The sequence below is a fragment of the Suricata suricatta genome, chromosome 7 (genome assembly GCF_006229205.1).
Source record: "Suricata suricatta isolate VVHF042 chromosome 7, meerkat_22Aug2017_6uvM2_HiC, whole genome shotgun sequence".
Taxonomy (NCBI): Eukaryota; Metazoa; Chordata; class Mammalia; order Carnivora; family Herpestidae; genus Suricata; species Suricata suricatta.
This window is the reverse complement of record NC_043706.1, coordinates 22,088,192-22,107,084: the sequence shown is the minus strand read 5'-3', so window position 1 is coordinate 22,107,084 and position 18,893 is coordinate 22,088,192. Positions and strand designations below refer to the sequence as shown.

At 50.1% G+C, this 18,893-nt stretch overlaps 1 protein-coding gene, 1 long non-coding RNA gene and 1 other non-coding gene across 3 annotated transcripts; 2 read left to right on the top strand and 1 right to left on the bottom strand.

Annotated features, from left to right (window-relative positions):
• Window positions 1-2,492: 2,492 nt before the first annotated feature.
• NRN1 (neuritin 1) lies at window positions 2,493-11,361 on the bottom strand. The gene is made up of 3 exons (XM_029945466.1): window positions 11,036-11,361; window positions 6,779-6,923; window positions 2,493-3,555 (listed from the first exon to the last, which is right to left on the bottom strand). The coding sequence occupies exons 1-3, from the start codon at window positions 11,088-11,090 to the stop codon at window positions 3,327-3,329; spliced, it is 429 nt and encodes a 142-aa protein (XP_029801326.1). The 5' UTR covers window positions 11,091-11,361; the 3' UTR covers window positions 2,493-3,326.
• Window positions 4,205-5,434, top strand: LOC115296987. The gene is made up of 2 exons (XR_003911183.1): window positions 4,205-4,338; window positions 5,231-5,434. It is a non-coding gene; the product is annotated as an uncharacterized LOC115296987 (long non-coding RNA).
• Window positions 11,362-15,717: 4,356 nt separating the features above from the next.
• Window positions 15,718-15,880, top strand: LOC115297351. The gene has a single exon (XR_003911432.1). It is a non-coding gene; the product is annotated as a U1 spliceosomal RNA (small nuclear RNA).
• The last annotated feature ends 3,013 nt before the right edge of the window (window positions 15,881-18,893 follow it).

Genomic DNA, 18,893 nt, shown 5'->3' with positions numbered 1-18,893 from the left:
TTTTCCCATTTTTCTCTGCATCCCTATTATTCAGATTCTTGTTCCCTTTAATTCCCCCTCCCAAGGGCTCTGGAGCTGAACTGCTGTGTCTTGAATCTACTTGGGCATGCAGTGCAGTGAAAGAGGGAGCTTCTCTAAGCCCAACGAGTTCTCAAAGGTTCAGAGCCAGCGCTGGTGGGCCACGTGGCAATGGGCTGCGAAAGAGCTGGAGATGCTGCTGGGTGAGGTGGAGGTTGGTCTGATCTCTTTGGTGCTCGAAACCCAGCCTGTCCCCCCGGCCCCATCTGGGCAAGGAGTGTGCGCACCCTGGTTAATATCTCCCTGAGCTGAGAACAAGGCTTACTTGTGTTGGTGCTTAAAAACAACATCAACTAACATACCGAGATGTCATTATGATTAAACAGCAAATTATAGTCGAAGACGGCGCGATAATAATCTAAACAATCACCACAACAAAAAGAAATGTTCTCTAACAAGCCAGATGCAGCAACCTGGGTTTCTGAGACTCGCGGCCCTGCGTTCCTGGGGCTCCCTCCAAGCGCACGTGCTCGTGGTGCCCGGCTCAGGACAGGGCAGAGGAGCCCCCATAGGGCACTGAGCTTTCTCCAGGCACCTCCGGGACAATCAGGGGCAGGGCGGAGCGGGAGCGTTGAAGTACGTGGCGGTGGGGCGCCCTCTCTCTAGGGAGGCAGTTGGAGCCGCAGGAGGACGGCGTTCCTTGGAAAGAATCTTGTTGGAAGAGCTAGCGAGTCGCGTTCCCAATCCTCCCCGTCCCGTCGCCTCTGTCCTTTCCCACAGTTTCGCCTCCTCCCAGTTCTCGAAAGAGACTGCCGTCTAGGTGGGACACTCTCGCTGCTAGGGGAGGGGCATCCTCCGTGTGTCGCGGGAGTCTCCCTCCCGGCAAAGCCTGGGGAGCACGGTGCTTTCCCTTTGGCTAGCAAGGGGCCCAGCTGTGTGCACCGGTTCGCCCCCAGTTTTTCTTGGGAAAGATACGGATACGAGGCGGCCAGCTCTCCAGGCAAGACACGACACGAGAAGACCCTCCCTCTTTCTCCAGTTCTCCTCCCCCTCATTAAATAGATTCGTATTTAAAATAGGCTGAGACATTTTAATTTGAATTCCAGGGATTGAGCTCGGGTTAGCATCATCCTACTTATACTTGGGCCGAAAATAACCACTGCAACGAAATGATCGAAACCAAACGTTATTTTCCAAAACAACCACCGTTCCCTGTGGGTGACCACTCTGCGCAGGCAGCGAGGATCTCCTTTGCTTTTGGCTGAGAACAGGGGATCCACGGAGGAGGGGCTGGGTAGGGGGTGGCGGGTGAAACTATTCCCAGGAGTGCGCGCGCGTGCGTGAACTGGCCGCGGTAATATATGCTGCCATTAAGAATCCGGGCAGCTTCCAGCGCTCGGGGCGCCGGGACGCATGTGTTGCTGGAATTCAGTCCGTGGGGGGAATGCAGATTGGGCTGCGACCTGCAGGGTTTGATTTATGAACTGTTACTCTAGCTATTGTTTACACATTGCATTTCGGAGCCCCCGCGCACCCTCCGGGCGGCCGCCGGCTCGCTCGGCTGGCGCTGGAACCCGCCGCAGCCTCCATGGCTGCCCCTCCACCAGCCCTCCACCTCCCTCCCGCCCCGCAGCTCCCTCACCTTCTCCTAGAAATCATATTTCGATTTCCTTGAACCTAGAGACGAACATTCGGTTCTCCCTCCCCCCAGTCGGCTCCAGTTTCTGCGGCCCTGGACCCCCGTCTCTTCTGCGCGTGTTTACTCTCGAATGTTTATTTCTCCGTAAGGCCATGCGGGGCCTATAAATAGGAGAGGTGGAAGCAGCTCGACTGCCAGATCAATAGGGCCCCGTCTCCTCGCCATTTCAGCTGAGCTGTCTTATTAATTATGAAAGGATTCACCTGCTCCCTGCCAGGGACCACAGCCTCTAGGCCCCTCTGCTGGAGCCCTTAATGGCGGTTCGTTCGCAAGCTGCCTCCAGCCACCGCAGAGGAAAAGGCGAATCGTGGTTAGGGATCGGCCTGCCGAAACGGTGGTTAGGGCTCCGACCCGCCTGGGGCGGGGTCTGCGTGTGTAGTCTCGCGCAAGCCCAGTTCCTCCCAAACCTCACCTAGAAAAGATCTCTTGCGTTTTTACTTATCAAAAATACAACTTCCTCTTTCTCTTCTTTAAGTGAACGAATTTCGGAAAAGTGACAAAGAGATCTAGTTGAGGCGGGTCTACTTGGAGGCGGTAGGTTATCAACTAGCTTGTGAACAGGTGCATTTATCATCTGGCACCCCGTGTCCCTACAGGGAACCCCGAGAACTGGACCAAGACAGCAGGCTTGGGGCAGGAAACAAACGACACCCCCGTTTCAAACAATAACTTTTATTTTATACTTCTCTATACTTTGTAGCAAATCTTTTTTTTTTGCTGAATTTAATTTATAATAAACTTTTTAAATTACATCTCTCTCTTTTTTAAAATCAAGGCTCTTTTATGTCAAAATCTTTTTTAACTATATTTTAGATTAACATTTAACATCCCCCCCTTGTGATCTATACCGTTGGATATTCAGGTATTACTGTATGTGTAACAGCTAAAACAAGAGGGAAAATAAAGGCAGTGGACTTGGAAAGATGCATCAACAACGGCAGGTAAAGCTTAACCTCTCAGTGACTTTAGCAACGATTCTTCTGGCAGCCTTTACCTATACACCCGAGATTTCCTCAATCCTTTCCCTCTCCCTCCTATCCTTAAAACACGAAGTCAACGACCTGTCCTTTCACTTTCCTCGAGGAGAAATGTGCAGTGGAAATGATCAAAACAAGATACTGTGGAAGAAAGACGTGAGCGTGATTTATTCACCATATGCTTTCCTCGTGGACATCTCTTTTGAATTCATTCCCCTGGCCTTCTCCTCTCCTCTCTTTCCTATTAGGAGGAGCCCATCATTTGTCATGTATTAACATGATTAATATAGTAGGTGGCCCAGGGCCGTTCCTGAGATTCTTGTGCCAAAAAATAAAAATTAAAAAAAATGGGGTGGGTTTGCCGTTTTCCTTATTTGTGTGTGAAGACGGACTAAAGCTGAGGTCCGATTTTGGCTGTGCTTGCTTGCTCACTGATTGGTAACATTTGGCAAATAAAACACAAGAAATCGAACGAAATCAAAAGGAGAATCGGGATTTCCCACAATCCTATATGAGTGTTTTCAGCATCACAGAGAATCACAACTTCCCCAAAGAACGAATGGATCTTCCTCTCGATTTCCGGGAGCATGGAGTGAGTGTGGATGGGCGCACGGGGGGAGCCGGCCCCGCGCTCAGAAGGAAAGCCAAGTCGCTAAAGCTGCCGAGAGAGACACCAGGAGCACGGGAAGCGCCGGGAGCAGGGACCCCGCCGCCCCGTTGCCGCTGCCGCAGAGTTCGAATAAGCTGCCTTGGATGTTGAGGTTTTTGGATTCTTTTCTCAGTTTATCCCACATATCTTTCGCCCCTTCTTGGCAATCCGTAAGGGCTGTGACCGTGCAGCTGTGGAAATCCTCCCAGTATCTGGCGAGGAACAGAACAAAACGGAAGAAGCAGGTTGACTTTGGGCTCGGGGAGGACCCGGGCCCGCGCCCCTGTGCCAACCCCGTCGCGGCCTGGCAAATCTCCCCGGGGTACCTCTCCACTCCCACCCTCCCACCTCGTCTTCACCGCCCCGGCCCTGAGTCGGGCTGGGTGGGCCCTCCCCTCCCCAGACCTCGGCCCACCCAGGAAGCCGCCCTCCAAGGACAGAGGCCGCCCCCTTCGGCGTCTGGTTTCCCTTTCCCGCTCCCTGGCGGGGACCCGGCAGCCGAGAGCCGGGCCGCGCCGGCTGCGCCTCGCTGGCACCTCGGCCTGCGCAAACAGATTGCTCGTCCTCCTCGGGGAAAGCTAGGAAAACACTGCTAAGCCTTGCAAGCTGCCGCCCATTAATGCCTCTTAGCTTGCAAGATGGGTTACTTGCTCTGAGCACGGCCCTCCCCTCTTGGCTTCTCACTTTCTCCTCCCCCTCGTCCCTTCTGTGTCCCTCCTCCCCCCACCCGCTGCGGTACTCTCGCGCCTTCGCCCGCACTCTCCCTCCTCCCTCCCTTTTGTTTGCCGTTTTCCAATTTTCCCATCCTTCCTTCTTCCCTTCTTTGTCTTCTTCCTTTTCCCTCCCCTCAGTTTTCCTCGTTCAGTTCCTCACTTCCTCTTCCTCCGCCTCTTCCCCTTCCTCTTCGGTCCTCCGTGGCCCCTGGCCTTGCTCTCCAGTCCCCCGGCTCTGATTCGGTCCGAAGACGCCTGCCTGCCTCTCCCCTCCCCGGGTCGGTGAGTGTCAGTGCCCTGGGGCCAGCTTCGTAGCCTCCGTCAGCTTTCGCAGATCCCGGAGCGCCCGGCCCTGAGCGCTCTGCCCTCCTCTTCTCCCCCTCCGGAGTCTTTCATGGGCTTGGACCCCCACGAAGCCTCTTCCCCACGGCCTTCCGGCGTAGTTACAGTCCCCCAGGCCGGGACTCCGGTGCCGCCGCGATGCCCACCGCTGCCAGCCTTCCTGGGACCCCGCTCCCAGTCCTGGCTCCCCGCCTCTTTCCCGAGCCCCGCGCCTTCCTCAGCCGCTTCCTCCACCTGGGCTGAGCTCCTAGCCCCGCCCCCACAACCTTCAACCAACCTGTCCTTTGTAATTGTCCCCCTTTCTTCTGAAAACCCAAAATAGATCCCGAGACTAAATATAATTCCAACTCGTGATCGATTCCTGGGGCGCTGTCTCCTTTCGGTGCTGGGTCGATCTACGCGTCTCGGTAACTCTGGGGCTGGCTCCCACTTCGCCCCGGCCATTAGCGCCAGGTCACTAGCGACGCCCTCCACTCAATGTGTTTGTATTTCCTCCTATCTCGCCCTTCGGCTCGCTAGCCTGGACTGTAAGCACGTTGAAGGCAAGCACCGTGTTTGATTTATCCGTGTTTCCACTCCCACCCCATCCCCTGGCTAATAGCAAAGATAATAAATGCTTGTTGGATTGCCTTGAGCTCTGGCTCTTTTCTAATGACCTTTATGAGTCTCTTAATTTATGAGGACTGCGGAGCCTGGACCACAGGGCTTCCAAGTCCCTCAATTCGTAATAAACAGCAAGATTTAGAGAAACTAAGAGGAGCAGGGACAGCTCTTCGCTCTAATTGCAGTCCCAAAGGAAAGCTAAATCTCTCCTTTCTTTATGCATGCCCAGATGGGGACAGGACCTTCTTGGAAGAGGAATGTGGTGGAAAGTGGCAGAAATCCACATGGAACTGAGAGGTGGTGGGCTTCAGCAGAGTGTTGAGCAACCAGTGCCACTAATGAAGTGAGCCTAGAACCCAGCAGGGGTCCTCCTCACTTCCATTCTCCCAGACCCCGTCCTGCTAAAAAATTAAAATAGCTTGGGATAATCAAATTCTGGCAAATAATGGAAGATTGGGAAGCTGATCTATATTTAACCTTTCATCTAGCTTTATAGATATACTCATATCTATCATCAGACATTCAAGATTAAAGTGGGTGGTCATGCAACCCAGATCCCGCCTTTTATCCCTTTTCTGATAGGAAGGTACCAGCTACCTGGCTGCTGTGGCTGTTGGGGAACACCAGGGTATTTAGGAAAGTGTGTGGCAAAATTGACCCCCATTTAATTACTCACAATTTAAACAAATAAACACCCACCCTCAGGAATGAGAGAGAGGACAAGGACTTCACAGTATAAAAAAGATGGTGCAGGGAAAATGGTTTCTCCAACCTGTAGGGAACAGGGAATGCCTCTTGTCTTGGCTTTTTTGGAAGGGCCATTATTGGGTGAGGGGTGAGAGTTACAACTCTTTCTTTCTGAAAAATAAAGTAAAATAAAGTGGTGTGTGTGTGTGTGTGTGTGTGTGTGTGTGTGTGTTCTAAGGACTGCAGGAGCTAAAATGTTGCTGGTCTACCACCACAGGGTCTCTGCTAGTTACTTCCTTCGCCAGTGGGAGCTGTGCTTTCCAGTCAAACTCTGGGAAAAAGACACCCACTGTGCCTGGCCATGAACTCCTTCCTAGCCCTTTGCTGCCTTGGCCTGGGGATACCAAGCAGGTGCAGAGAGGAAGGGGGTGGGTCAAGGAGGGTGGCTATCCTAAACCTCTAATCTGCCATAAACTCAGCAGATATGGTCACTGGATGCCCAGGACTTACTTTCCTTGGGCAAAATCATTGGCACAAAATAAAATATGCTTTCAGTCTCTCTTAGAAAGAGGAAGAGGGACCCATGCTCCCTTGACTACATCCCAATATTCTTGGTGTGCACCGGAAGAGGGTTTTATCAGGGGAAATGGACAAAACAAGAGAGCAACTTTTCCTTTATGCAAACCTAGTATTCCCTAAAAAGCCCCTCAGACCAAAACCAACTGTTTTTTGGAGAGTACCTAGGAGTCCACTCATGCACGCAGAAAAAAAGAATGAAGACTGCTCAAAGTAGAGCAAGAAACTGCTAGCAGGTCTCCAGGCTCCTTGTTTTGGGTTCCAGCGCGTTGAGTGCATGCATCTCTGTGGGTGCTGGTGGGGCTGCACAGGGCTGGGACTGGCCCCTGCGTGGGAGGATCATCCTCTGTCCATCTCAGGCCACAGGGTCCTCTTGGGTATCGCAGACCCTAGCCAAACCTGCATGAATTCTCGCTGGCAGGGAATTCAGGGCTCAGGCTGGGAGGCAAGGCCCTCTCCGACCTCAGCAGCACCCCCCAGAATGGAAACCTAGCGTGCCAAAGAGAACACTTACGAGCACACGGTCTTGATGTTCGTCTTGTCGTCCAGGCCCTGCGGGTAGTTGGCCATGCTGTCGCCCAGCTTGAGCAAACAGTCCGAAAAGCCCTTAAAGACCGCATCGCACTTGCCCGCTGCTCTCACGGCCTGCACCAGGTACGCTGTGGGGAGGAGAGGACACCGGTCAGCAGCGCCGAGCCCCTGCCCCTACAGCCCCGCGGCCCGCCAGCCAGGTCGAACCGCGTCCACTAGCGCCCAGCCTCGCGGGACGCCTGTGTTAAACGTGAAGGAAAGATGTGGCCCAAGAATGACTGACCTGCCCCCAACTACTGTCCCGAGCCTGCCTTCAGGCAGGTGAGCCTGTGCGGGAGGGGGAGGTGAGTCCCATCCTTTCCTACCGCTCCCTCCGACATCTCACTCTGCATCTTTTTCTGTTTCCCTCGCCCCCTCTTCTCACCTCCCCCTTCTCTTTTATTTCTCCCTTTCTCCTCACTCCCTCCTTCGTTTCCCAACACTTCCCCAGCAAGTCCGTCCTGACTCTCGCAGTGCAATCTTGCATTTCTGTGGTGACAGAGGGGGTCACGACAGCAGAATGCGGGGGCGAGGAAGGGGTGGGGAGGCGGCAACGCGTGGGACCACGCCGCTGAATCCCAGGCCACTACGTGTGAGAAAGCCTCGGGCCGGCGCGCGGTTCTTGGTGGGCGCTCAGCAAACACTGCTGAGCGAATTAATAAAGTCTCTGGAAGCCAGCAGCAGCCACCGAAGTGGATCGTTTCCTTATAAAACTGATTGCCTACCGTGGAGTTTGTGTTCCGAGGGAGATCCTCGCACGCACCCTCCCACCCCACCGGAGAGGGAGCAGCCTCGGTGTCCGGAGACTGGGAGGGAGTGACCAGTGGTCTGGGCAGACAGGGCCCGGCAGAATCACGGCTGTGTTTGTGAGGGTGACCCCGGGTTATCTCTGCGGAGGCCAAATCCGTAAGCCTCTGTGGCCAAGCTCCCCACACACCCAGAAAAACCCGCCACCACTCCCTCCCGTAGTGGGTGGACCTTTTTCTCTCGAGCCCCCAACCCTGAGGGGCACAGGTGGCAGTCGCCCTGGACTCAGGATCTCTAGCTCTGGGTTTCCCGGGGCGGGGGGGGGGTCGCGGAGCCCGGATAGCTGCCGGGACGTGGGAGGAGAGGAGGGGCGCGGGGAGGTAACCCAAACAGCACCTAAATCCTCGCTCCTGGCCTCTGGGCGGTGGTCAAACCCCAAGGCGCTGGACTGCCACTGCCAAGGCCATTTCTCTCCACCCCAAGGCCGATGAAAAGGCTAAACGTTCCGTGGCTCTTGGCCAAAAGCACGACGGGGGCCAGGAGGGGCGCCAGAAGCTTGATCCGCGCAGTTGGGGCTGGGGGAGCAGAGCGAAGGGGCAAATCTTAGAATCGAAATCGGCCTCTAGTGCCCACGACCCTGAGTGCCCTCTTCCTGGGCTATGTTCTGGCCGCCACGGATTGCGTGGGAATGTCTCCGGAGAGGACTTTATACCTCACTGCCCCCACCACCCCCAGTCGCTGGTCCCTGAGAGCCCGGCCAGACGCAGACCAGAGGAAGGTGACCGAACCTGCAGCAGCTTCCGAGAGCGCCCCGTTTGCAAATCGCTGCAGGAAGAGCGAGGCGGGCCTTACGCTTTCTAATCCGGAACGGGAAGCGGCGGGGAAGGGAAGGGACTAAGGTTAACTTCGACCTCTGCTCGGGCAGAGACGTAAACCTTCATAAATCTCCCTCCCCACACCCTGAGAAATACTAAAAGGCCTTGCGACTGCAATATCTAATACAATACAGAGATAGAATAAACGAATCTTTGTTTCACTAGAATGCGGTCACAATGAAATGAACCCTACACGTCCTCCTCTATAATGCATGCCACAAATGCTGCTCTGCAGAGTCGAAACGGAATAAAATAGAGCCCATCCTCCCCTCCCCCACCCAGCGCCGGCCTCTCCTTACCCTTTACCTCCACCCCCAAAACTCAGTGGCGAAAAAGTAGCCCCTAAGATGCACTGACAATATTAAAGGGGGAATTGAGGCTCGCCGGGGGCGGGAAGCACTCCTGTCACGTTATCTTTGCGGGAGCTGCTGGAGAAGACCCTCCGCACCGCGCATGTGTGAGTGTGTGCGTGTGTAAAAGAAGAAGTCGTGAAATTTTCTTTCTTTCCTTTTTTTTTTTTTTTTTTTTTTTTTTTTGCAACTATAACTGCTTCATCTCTAGTTCGCTGTGGGAGGACCAGGGTTTGCGCGCGGGACCCGTTTTGAGGCTCATGCCTCTGAGCAGGTCATAGCCCGCGCGACCCTCGCTGTCATTCCAGAACCCGGCTTCAACGAGGCTCGGGCGGGCGACCCGGGCTCCCTCCCCGTCCTCTCCAGTGTCCGCGTCTTGTGCCTTTTCCATCTGTTCATTCATTCGTTCGACCTCTCATTCATTTCAAACTTCCTCCCGCGAGTCTTCATTTGTGTTCACCACCCTCTCCATCTCCCCTTCCCTTCCCAACCCCCACTTTTGTTGCCAAATGTCAATGATTTGGGACAGCTCCCAGCCATGAATTAATGATCGAGGCTTTGGTTCGGGAAAGGGCAGACATTCGGGAACAAACATGCTCAATTTCAACTCCACAGCCAACAAATTGGTCATTTTCCGGCCGAGGTTAATGTGTTCCAAGCGTATCCCGAAAGCACAAACGGTATTTTTTAAACCCCTTCAAAGTAAGGTTATACCCCTCCAGGAAAACAGAACCCCAAGCCTGCTTCAATGAAAATCCCTCTATCAAAAATAACCGGTCTCCTGCTCTCTAAAAATTTGCAGGCTAATTGCAAAATGCCATATTCACTTAATTCCAACATTTAAGGGATTTGCTTCAATTAGCATTTTTTAATTTGTTGACTCTCTTTGCACTAATGTCAAAGATTCAAAAGAGCCAGATTCAAAATATCAAGTCATTGCTTAGAATTAAAAGAAAACGCCAACATCCTGCACACAGTCTAAAATCTCTGAAATGTCCATGCAAAAAAATACACAAAATCATGTCAAATGCACAAAAATCTCACTGCAGAGAATTCATTTTTAATATATAGATAACTCCAAACCCTGTTTTGTCCACATGTCTCATGAAGAAAAATATACATTTTCTGTTGCCCCATCCCCTAAAGCACCCTCCTACCCAAATACTGCAAGGGCTTATCTGTAAAGAATGCTACAGTCTGAAATGGTAGGAGGCAACAGAAAACGTTTGACGAGTTTCTATTTTTTCTCCTGTCCAGTCTATTAATAATCTACTTCACTTTCACTTTTAGGTCAGGTTAATTAATGCTCCAACCTGCATTGAAGAAGTGGGGTTTCTAGTGCTTCCTTCCATCACATCTTCCTCATTCTGGATGGAAAACGTGAACTTTTAAAATCCCCCAAACAGTGTAACTACAAGTCAACATTCCTTAACATAAAATGGGGACCAAACAAACAAAAATAACACCCCCCATATGGCATATTGCAAACACTTCTTAACCCTTTCCTATATATAAAATACAGACGCCTATGTGGAAAGAAACAGGCAAGCATTCATAGAATAGTATATCCACCTATATTTGGCTGAATTCAACCTCCTTAATGATAAGCCTATTAAAATATGTACTCCCGGGTTCCCTATCCTTCTCAATTTGCTCCCCAGCCGAGTCTGCGGTGCCCAGTGCAAATGCTGCAGCTAGGATATGGGGGGTAGGGGGGCGGGAGAATGACAAAGTTCTAAATGCAGCAGTCTGAGCCCCGAAATATCTTTGCTTTCTGCACATAAACTTTCCATTCTAGCTGCCTAGCCATCTTGTTCCTGCATTCACCTTTCGACCCTTCAAAATAATACCTTGCAGTATCGCCGGGGCCAATGCATTGCCCCAGAGCTCCTGAAACCTGCTCTAACCGGAGAAAGGGAAGCAAAAATGGACGTGCGCTTTGGGGGAAAAAGGGGGGAAACCCCCTCCTGAAAGCGGCCAGCTGCAAAATATCCTGGCGAATGTTTGGAGTCTCTGTCTCTCTGTCTCTCTCTTTCTCTCTCTCTCTCTCTTTTTAAGAAAAACCAACCCGGGACGCCCGAGTCCCTAGGAGCCTCTGCCCCCACCCTTGGGGTTTGCTGGCTTCTCCGCACCTCCAGGCAGCCGCGGGCCAGTCGGTCCCCCTTGGCGCCTCAGCTGGGCCGGCTACCGCCAGCCGTCAGTCGCAAGCCCGGCCGGGCGGCCACTTACCTATTTGCACCGCGAGGATCAGTGAAATATATCTGCCGTTCAACTTAAGTCCCATCCTACGTTTAGTCAAACCATTTGCGACCGCAGACCTTTAAATAGTTAGTTTAGAGAACGCGGGGGAAAGCTGAAAAATAGGCATTGCCAACAAGTTCCGAGAGCGACGGAGACTTTATGCACGGGGAAGGCAGAGGGAGGAGAGAAAGAGAGGGAGCGAGGAAGAGAGAGAGAGAGAGAGAGAGAGAGAGAGAGAGAGAGAGAGAGAGAGAGAGAGAGAGGCTGAGAGAGAGAGGGGGAAGAGCTGGGAATGGTTCACTCCATTAGGAGGGGGCGGAGGAAGTACAGCCTCACGCCCACGAGCAGGCCTGACGTGGGGGATGACACGGAATGATTTTTTTTTTTTTAAATAAAGACACCTTGGTAGAGATCGCCATTTATAGTCATCAGAAGCTGGAATTAATCAGATATCTCCAATTAATGTGCAATCCAAACGAATTCTCGCCTCCCGGGGGTGACCACTTTCCCGTCCCCGCAGCCCCCCCCGCCTCCTCGCGGTTCCTGGCCCCCCCCCCCCAATCCCGCCTCCTCCCGGCGCGGAACAGGGGCTCCCTCTCCCCTCCCAGCCTGGAGCCGGGAAGTCCTGGCGCGCCCACTCGATTGTTTCAACTTGCTCCCCCCTCCATCAGCTCAACGGGGAATCCAGCCCCCTATCCCTACGTTGCAGTGGGGTTTAAACGAGCGAGAACGGGAAAGGGAAAACAGCTAAAGCAGCTCTATTAATTCGACATTCTCCCTCCCTCCTCCCCAGCCTCCTGTCCCCTGCACTTGCCTACTCTCTTTCTCTCCAACCCAGCAGCTGAGCTCTGGGCGCAGCCTAGAGCGCGTGAGCACACACTCACGCACGCACACACACACACACACACACACACACACACACGCCCATGAGCCGAGCTCCCCCTTGCCCGCCTGCTCACACCGCACGGGAGCGCGCGCACACACCCAGGTCCCGGGGGTTGAGTCCGCACATTTGGGGCCCCCTGAAATCTACATCGCGTGCCCTCTGTGAATTTCATCACTTCGGACTCCCCAGTCGGCAAGAGATGGGTTCACGAGACACAGCGACACCTGTTTTGGGGGACAGGAGAGCACGGAGAAATGAGCCTCTGCAAAGATGATTTTCGGATACTAGAGATTTTGCTAACTCAGTTTAGTTTTAAACTGAGAGCTTTAGGAAATTTCCTAGGCCATCGATAGTATGCGGGGTTCTCTCTGATCCTGATGCGCCTCTTGGAGTTATTTGTTGGGCCACACAAACGTACATACACGCATACACGTACATCACGTACGCACACGCACACCCGCATCCACATACACCTGCACTGTCTTTTGATGCTCGGGCACAAATCCTGTGTAGACGCATCCTACTCTGCAACGAAGTGCTTCTGCAGCTGCGTCTGTGCTAGGTGCAAGGTGCTAACGACGACAGCTTGAGTTAAGAATGAAAATAAACAGGGCTGTTTCTTTTCTAAAGACCGTTAGGCTTTGGTTTCTTTCGATTCTGCCCGAAAAGATGACTTAAGTCCCAGCTTTTAAAATCAAAAGCTAAAGAAGGCATCGGCCAACTTTAAGTCCCCGAAGATAGAGAGGGGAAAAAAAAAGGAAAGGTCCCCCCGAAATCTTTAAAAAATACGAGAAAAGATCAAGATATTAAATAAGCAGTAGAAATGCAAACGGATTAAGGAGATATCAAATCTAATTTACTTCCATCAGGCAGCGTGCCATCTGCGCTCCCATCTCCTGGTCCCCACACTCAGCCATTTGGAGAAGCGGAGTCAGAAAATGGGGCAAAAAAAAAGAGGGGTGGGACATGCTGTGGAGAGTGAGGGGCTGAAGGAGACCGCGGGGGTACTGACTGCAGTACTTTGTGACGTGGTGCCTCTGCACAGGGTAGCCGCGTCCCGACGTCCCGCGGGAACCGCAGACACAGAGGTGTGGGCAAGGGCCCCGGCCCCGGGGGCGGAGCCACGTAGCTCCACCCCGGTGAGGTCACCACCGGTGGGTGGGGTGCCCGGGGGCCCGCCTTTCCAGCGTCCCGGGGCTCTGTGGCAGCCCCGGTGTTTCCTTTCCTGGTGCTCAGAGGCTCCTGGAAAGGCCGAAAGCGTTGGCGGACAGAGGGCGGGGCGGGGGCCGGTGGCGAGAGGGGGGTTGTCCCTTGGACCCGCCCTCGGAGCCCTCCAATAGCAGGGCGGGAGGTTGGTACGAGGGGCGGGGCCTCGGGGGAGTGGCAGCAGGCCCTGCCCACAGATCCGCCCCGCCCCTTGGGGTTCCGCTCTCAGCTAGTCCAGTCATTTGCTCTCCCGCCCGCCGCTAGTTGAGGCACCGGCGTCTCTCAGACTTTCGAAGAGACGCAGCTGGAGGCGATTTAAGATCTTTGCCCTTAACGTCCGCCTTCCACCCACCCATCCCGGATCTTCCAAAACGTCGTTTTCGGAGGATACCTTGGGATTTCCTCCGTCCCAGCCTCTGTCAGCCTGAACTTGGGGCTTTGGGGGTGTGGGAGGAGGCAGCGTTAAAGGACTAAATAAAGCCGAGTGAAGCGGGGTACCGGAGAGCTGCGGCTCGCCGACCCGCGCGCGTGCGCACAGTTGGCGCGTTGGGACTCGGGGGCCAGCCCTCGGTGGTCTCTCCCCGGCAGTGCGGCGCGGGCCACCCCCGAACCTCCGCTGGCCTTCCCGTCTCCGCTTTCCTTCCCTCGCGTCCTGGCCTCCCTCGCCCGCGTGGGTCGGTTTGAAAGTGAAGAAGTGAGGGAGTAGAGTTAGTACTAGACAAAAGGTTGACAGCGGGTGCTAACGGTGTTTTTTGTTTGGGGTTTTAAATGCTTTTAAAATTGCAGGTCGTTTTGCATTAGGGCTCCGTGAGAGGTTCCGTGGTTGCCAGAGCAAGCTAACTATTTGGGAACATTGGGGACAATACTGTGGTTGAAGGCGGCGCTGGACAACATTTCTTCCCTTCTTTAATCCGATCAGTCCACCCCGCATCGAATTTGAGGTGAAGGAGCAGCGAAGCAGAGCGGGGAAACCCACGCCTTGTGTTGTGGGTGTTGGCATGACCGAGATGGGTCCCCACGCTTTTCTAGGTGTCCGTTTCCTGATCTGAAAAACGGACATGGGACGTGATCTCCAAGATGGTTTGCACCTTTGACTTTTGTGAACCGGAGATTTTCTAGAATACCGTTGATGGGGTTGGGAGTGGGGATGTACACCCAAAGAATAAAGTCCATGCAAATATGCTTGTTGTAGGCCACCTTCTGGCAAAGGGCATGTTTCCGTTAAATAAGCAATTTAAATAATTAACGCTAAAGAAACAAATACAGTGAAGGATGGGAGGGGAAAGCCATTGGTGCTGTTCGGGTCTGCATCTCAAATTGAGCCAAAGGTACCCCTGAAAGTAGGTCTGCATAATTAAGGCATAAATATGCAAAACTTTTTATCCCTAAAACTGCCAGAAAGAGACCATGTCTAATTTTAAGCCTAGTTGGCATCAACTTCCTCCCTCGGTTCAAGTTTGCTGCCGCCCCAGCCTCAGCAAGTGGGCATGCATATGTTCCCCCCCGCCCCCCGCCACAGGAGCGTCTGGTGTGGGCCAGACCCTGTGCTCCAGGCTTCCGCATTGGCAACAGAGCAAAGCATTGAGCCAGTCCATCCCCCAATTCACCACCAATCCATCATAAGTGGACTTTCTAGAAGCTGCCATTTCAAAAAACATGCCTTGGAAATTATCTGCAAGAAGCTGTTGTCAGAGCCACTAGAAAATTCTACCTCTTTTTGGTCAGAAAGATTCCACTGCTATATTAAAATGGATTGGTCTAGCAATACCTCTCTCTCATAAATGTAGTCTGTCATTTTTTTATACCTTTGTTAAAAAGAAAACCTCAGACTCAAGGTGGAGTTACTAACCTCCAGGACAGCAAACCAAGACTTACTTGCAATTTCAACCTCGTTAGGAGTGGAATTTTAAAGCAAATCAATCTGGAATTTTCTGGTCAGCAACGATTAGGTAATCTATCACTTGGGCCCTCTCCATCCTTCCTTGCACTACACCACCAAAGGAGGAGATAATCTGCAGGATAAAACCTCTTCCCCACCTCCTGCAAAAAGAAGGGGAATTTGCCAGAAACAATCCTTTCTTTTCTTTTGCTAATAACTTCTTGCTCCACCCTTCTTCCTCTAAAATCCTTCAATTTTATACAACTCCTCAGAGCATCTCTAAACTAGCTAGTTGGGACGCTACTTGATTCATGCTTTATTCATTGCTTAATAAAGCCAACTAGACCTTCAAATGTACTCAGTTGAATTTTGTTTTTAACACCTTCAACTAAAACCTTTGATCCAAATATGAATGTAAAGTATTTAGCTCTTTTCTTTAAAATGAGAACAATTCTCTGGCCTGGGGCACCTGGGTAGCTCAGTCAGTTAAGCCTCCAACTTCTACCCTGGGCATGATCTCACAGTCCGTGAGTTCGAGCCCCGTGTCCAGCTCTGTGCTGACACCTCAGTCTGGAGCCTGCTTCAGATTCTGTGTCTCCCTCTCTCTCTGCCCACTCCCCTGATCACAGTTTGTCTGTTTGTCTCTCTCTCAAAAATAAATAAACATTAAAAAAATTTTTTTTTTAATGAGAACAACTAATACTTACCTGGCCAGGGAGAGAGAATGATCAGAAAGGTGGTTTTTCCAGGGGGAGGCTTATCCATTGCACTCTGTATGTGCTGACCCCTGTGACATCCCCAAATGTGGGAAACTCTACTACAGAATTTGTGATAGTGGGGGCTGTGTTTGTGCTTTCCCCTGGAAAATAAAAAGAGAAAATGAGAACTATACCATGTTTAAGCAATTGTATAAATTAGGAGGGGAATGGATTTTTTGTAGAGCAACGTAGGTAGGGGTTCCAATAAAAATCCATTTTGGGAGTTTGGGATCTCTCTTGGTGTCTGGTACTTGGTAGGGTGATTTTTCACTCTTTTTCTTTAAGCTTACTTATTTATTTTGAAAGAGAGAGAACACCAGTAGGGGAGGGGCAGAGAGAGAAGGGGAGAGAATCACAAGCAGGCCCCATGCTCAGTGTGGAGCCAATACAAGGCTCCATCACACTCACTGTGAGATCATGACCTGAGCCAAAATCAAGAGTTGGTCGTTTAACTAACTGAGCCACCAAGGCACCCCTGATTTTTCACTCTGTAACCACTGCTTGAAAATTAGTTTAAACTTCTGGGTTTTACATATATTGGTGACTAAAAAATGATTTATGCAGAAATTTGAATTCTGGGAGCAAATACTATATTTGAAATATATCGATGTAATTAGCTTTCTATTTAAAACTAAGTATTTCATTAAAAAATCAACGTTGTTATGAAATACACACACACAGAACAATGCACAGACCAAAGATGCCCAGGGCCTTGATTTATCATACAGTTAACATTTATGTGGTTCTCACTCACACTGAAACAGTCAGAACAGACATGCCAACTGGATGCAATCTTTTTTTCTAGGTAAGATTCCAAACCAAAAAGGCCAGAGAATTGTTAGACAGTTAGCAAAATTTCATTGTGGTTTGTGAATTAGACATTCGTTTGTACTAATGTTGATTACCTGATTGTAGAGTTGTATGCTGATTATAGAGAAGGATGTCTTTGGTTTTTGTTTGTTGGTTGGTTGGTTTTGGGGTTTTTTCTTGAGTGAGGAGAGCATACACTGGTGGTAATGAGACATTATAGGTGCAGCTTGTTTTCAAAAACCTAAGAAAAGGAATGGAAATAATGGAGATAAATAGCAAAAGAAAAAACACAATAAAATATTGATAACTAGGGATTCTTTGGGTGAAGCAGCACTGGGGTTTTTGTACTGTCCTCTCAATTTTTCTTTAAGTTTGCAGTCATTTCAAAATAGTTATTTACCAAAAAAGTCTATTCCAGGTGAATTGAGGACTTAAATGTTGAAACAAAGCCTTAAAATAGTAAGTGAAATATATAGATATTTTAAAGTTTTAAATAAGCATGAAAAGCATGAACAGGAAAAGATTGATAACTTTGAGCATAATAAATGAAAAACTTTTATTCATAAAGTAACGCCTTAAATAAAGAGAGCAAATTATAAACTGTCACAAAACATGAATATCAAGAACTAAAGAACTCAAACCAAATTTGTAAAAGTGTGTTATGTACACATACACAGGCACATACACACACAATCCCTAAAATAAAAATGGGCAAAATACATGAAGAGGCGTTTCAGAGATGAGAAAGCATATGTGATTTATTCCAGGAATGCAAGCAAACTGGTTTAACATTGAAAAATTTCAGTATCTCCATGTCTTTCCAGTCCTGAGGGTTTGAAAGATTCTAGGCCCATCTCACTGTGGTCAATCTCATGTTTCCGATGACCACACCCACACTGTACAGTCACCATAGCAGTACTTCAGAAACAAGTTGTGTTCTTCATGCACCTCATTAGGAGTAGCACCATATCAACCCATTCCATCACAGCTGATGTTAATCTGGATCACCTGCTTGCGTTGGTGTCTGCCGGGTTATTCTTCCTCAAAGTCACCATTTCCATGTCCTCCTTTGTAAATGATTAGCATTTTGTAGGGAAGTATTTTAAGATTATGTTGATTTTCTAGTCCTCATCATACTTCCATACAACGGTCTTAGCATCCACTGGCCTTCCTGTCTAGATCATGCACCTCTATGGTGGCTGCCAAATGGTGATTCTCTTTCTCGTTTCTTCTAATAAATTTTGGCATTCTACTGTAAAACGATCTTTCTTTTTTCCTTCCTTCTTTCTTTCCTTCTTTCTCCTTCCTTCCTTCCTTCCTTCCTTCCCTCCTTCCTTTAAATCAGTGTGAACTCATGGATCCCTATTTTATTTGATGTGCTGAAATCCTTTCCTCTTATTTTAATATTTAGCCAGTGGGAACCATTTCAAGCTGATTTTTGTGTCTTTTCAGTGTATCCTAATCATTCATCGAGAATTCTTATGTTCTGACACAAAAAGGTATTCTGGGCTCATCATGTCCCGACCTTGCCCTAGAATCAGTCATTTTTTCCAAAAACTTTGCTTTTTTAAAATTTCAAAATAAGATCTAGGCACTGGTAGTACTTGTTGTTGCTAGAGTGTGGTTGCTTCTAAGTTCCTCTGAGAAGACAGAAGTGAGGAATGTGTGTGTGTACGTCTATGTACATATACATACCACACACACATTTCTATTTCTTTATATGTATAGTCTGTACAAACAAATTACATAACTATGATATAGAACTATAAGTTTATATTGATACTTCCAATATCAATCCAATACCCTTTTCATATGTAATGGAACCAATGTGAGTTCACTCTGTGGTGAGCTACAGACAGACTACCCCAGGTGGGACTGTCACACAAAGGAAACAGCATTTACAATAAACAGGAGATCACAGGATGTAACTTCCAAAGGCATGACTCCCCAGTTGGGGCGGCCTGAGTAGGTTTCTTGTATTTAGGTCTAGGATACATATTCAGAAAAGAGGGTTCTGTCATCATGTGTAGAGGTGGGCATAAGGTCACCCCTGTGTACACTTAGGAAACATGCTTATGCATGCATTGTATGTTATGTTAATGAGGTTTGACCTCCTTGGGTGGAGATCTTGACATTATAATGAGGTATAACTGTCCAACACTCCGTGGTCCATCTGTGCAGGCCTGAAATGGTGGTGAAACTCAAACTGGTTTAGGCCACCTGGAACGCATCCTGTTGTTTTCCTGTAAAAGATAAAGTTAGGATTCCTATAAAGAAGGAAAGGTCAGTGGGGTGTTGCTGGTGATT